Source organism: Acanthisitta chloris, unplaced genomic scaffold (genome assembly GCF_000695815.1).
Source record: "Acanthisitta chloris isolate BGI_N310 unplaced genomic scaffold, ASM69581v1 scaffold20233, whole genome shotgun sequence".
Classification (NCBI taxonomy): Eukaryota; Metazoa; Chordata; class Aves; order Passeriformes; family Acanthisittidae; genus Acanthisitta; species Acanthisitta chloris.
Genome location: NW_008664509.1, coordinates 1,182 through 3,009, shown reverse-complemented (window position 1 = coordinate 3,009; position 1,828 = coordinate 1,182). Strand labels below are relative to the sequence as shown.

Genomic DNA, 1,828 nt, shown 5'->3' with positions numbered 1-1,828 from the left:
TCAGTGCCATAGGCCAGAGGTGGCTCTGAAGACTAAACACTTGCAGTTTCTGGGCAAGGTTGTCCCAGTCATAGCTGGAAACCCTCAGTGAGGACCTGAGCATCATCTGCTCTGTCTTCATCCACCTTTGCTTGGCACCTGCATCTCCCTCCCTGCAGGGATCACCTGGGGAGGTTCTCCCTCCACCAACACACTTTTGGTGCTGCTCAGCCTTCTCTCAGAGCTGCCCATGAGGCTCCAGCCTCACTCAGGAGCAGAACTTGGCCCTGGTGGTGGCCACGATGGCCATGACTCAGTGCCAAGGGCCAGAGGTGGCTCTTTGGTGCCACAGGAGAAGCTCTGAGAGGTCCATGTGTCCCTTCCCACAGTGTGGCTGTGCCAATGGTGTGACCCAGGACTGGGGGAGGGTCCCAGGAGGTGTCCAGACCCAAGGAGAGATCCCCAGGGGGAGTCCAGGCTCAGGGGAACCCCCCCCCCAAACTGGGAGCACTGGGACCTCCCTTGTGGCAAGAGCCCCTTCCCCTTTTATCAGCTCAATGCCACAACCCATTCACTCTGAACCCTACTGATGACCCACAGCACCCACCAGTAACCCTCCCTGCCCCCCCAACTGGGGCACAGAAACTGCTGCTGTGGTTGAACTCGTTTTATTCAGACTCCAAGGTCAGGTGAGCCCAGCAGGGGTGGCCCAGGCCCAGCAGAAAGGCAGCAGGACATGGGGAAGGGGTGGCAGAGGGTGAGGGGCAGCGGGCACGGTCCCCAGGGAGGGGCAAGGGGGGGCACAGGAGGTCTATGAGAGCTGCCCACAGTCGGTGATGGTGATCTTCTTGCTGGTCTTGCCGTCCTTGGAGCCGCAGCGCTCCATGGCCTCCACCACGTTCATGCCCTCCTTCACGCGGCCGAACACCACGTGTTTGCCATCCAACCTGCAGACACACACGGGTCAGGGGAGGCCACAGAAGCACCAGATCTGGCCCTGGTGGCAACAGAGGATCACCCAGAGGTGGCCCTTAATGGTCCCACACAGGGGGAACCTCCCAGTTGGGACCTGTGAACTTGTCCTCCTCCAAGATGGGACCACCAAGCTTTGTCCTCCCCCTAGTTGGGAGCTCTGAGCTTGTTCTCCTTCCACAGCCCCCAGGAGACACCTCCCACCTGGGACCTCCAACCTTCTCCTCCCAACTGGGACCCCCAAAGTTTGTCCTCCCCCCAGCTGGGACCCCCAAACTTTGTCCTCCACCCACAGCCCCCAGGAGACACCTCCCACCTGGGACCTCCAACCTTGTCTACCCAACTGGGACCCCCAAAGCTTGTCCTCCTCCCAGATGGGACCCCAAGCTTTGTCCTCCTCCCAGCTGGGAGCTCTGAGCTTGTTCTCCTCCCACCTGGGACCCCCCAAAGCTTGTCCTCCTCCAAGATGGGACCCCGAAGCTTTGTCCTCCTCCCAGCTGGGAGCTCTGAGCTTGTTCTCCTCCCACCTGGGACCCCCCAAAGCTTGTCCTCCTCCAAGATGGGACCCCGAAGCTTTGTCCTCCTCCCAGCTGGGAGCTCTGAGCTTGTTCTCCTCCCACCTGGGACCCCCCAAAGCTTGTCCTCCTCCAAGATGGGACCCCCAAGCTTTGTCCTCCTCCCAGCTGGGAGCTCTGAGCTTGTCCTCCCCCCACAGCACCCAGGAGACACCTCCCACCCGGGACCCCCAAAGCTTATCCTACACCTCCCACCTGGGACCTCCAACCTTGTCTACCCAACTGGGACCCCCAAAGCTTGTCCTCCTCCCACCTGGGACCCCCCAAAGCTTATCCTCCTCCCAGATGCAACCACCAAGCTT

General features: G+C 60.8%; 1 protein-coding gene across 1 annotated transcript in view; it reads right to left on the bottom strand.

Annotated features, from left to right (window-relative positions):
- Window positions 1-790: 790 nt before the first annotated feature.
- Window positions 791-1,828, bottom strand: part of LOC103799090 (peptidyl-prolyl cis-trans isomerase A) — a 1,674-nt gene continuing 636 nt past the window's right edge. Inside the window, exon 3 of the mRNA XM_009071387.1 lies at window positions 791-926. Within this exon, the coding sequence (XP_009069635.1) occupies window positions 791-926 (136 nt within the window). The remainder of the gene's footprint in view (window positions 927-1,828) is intronic.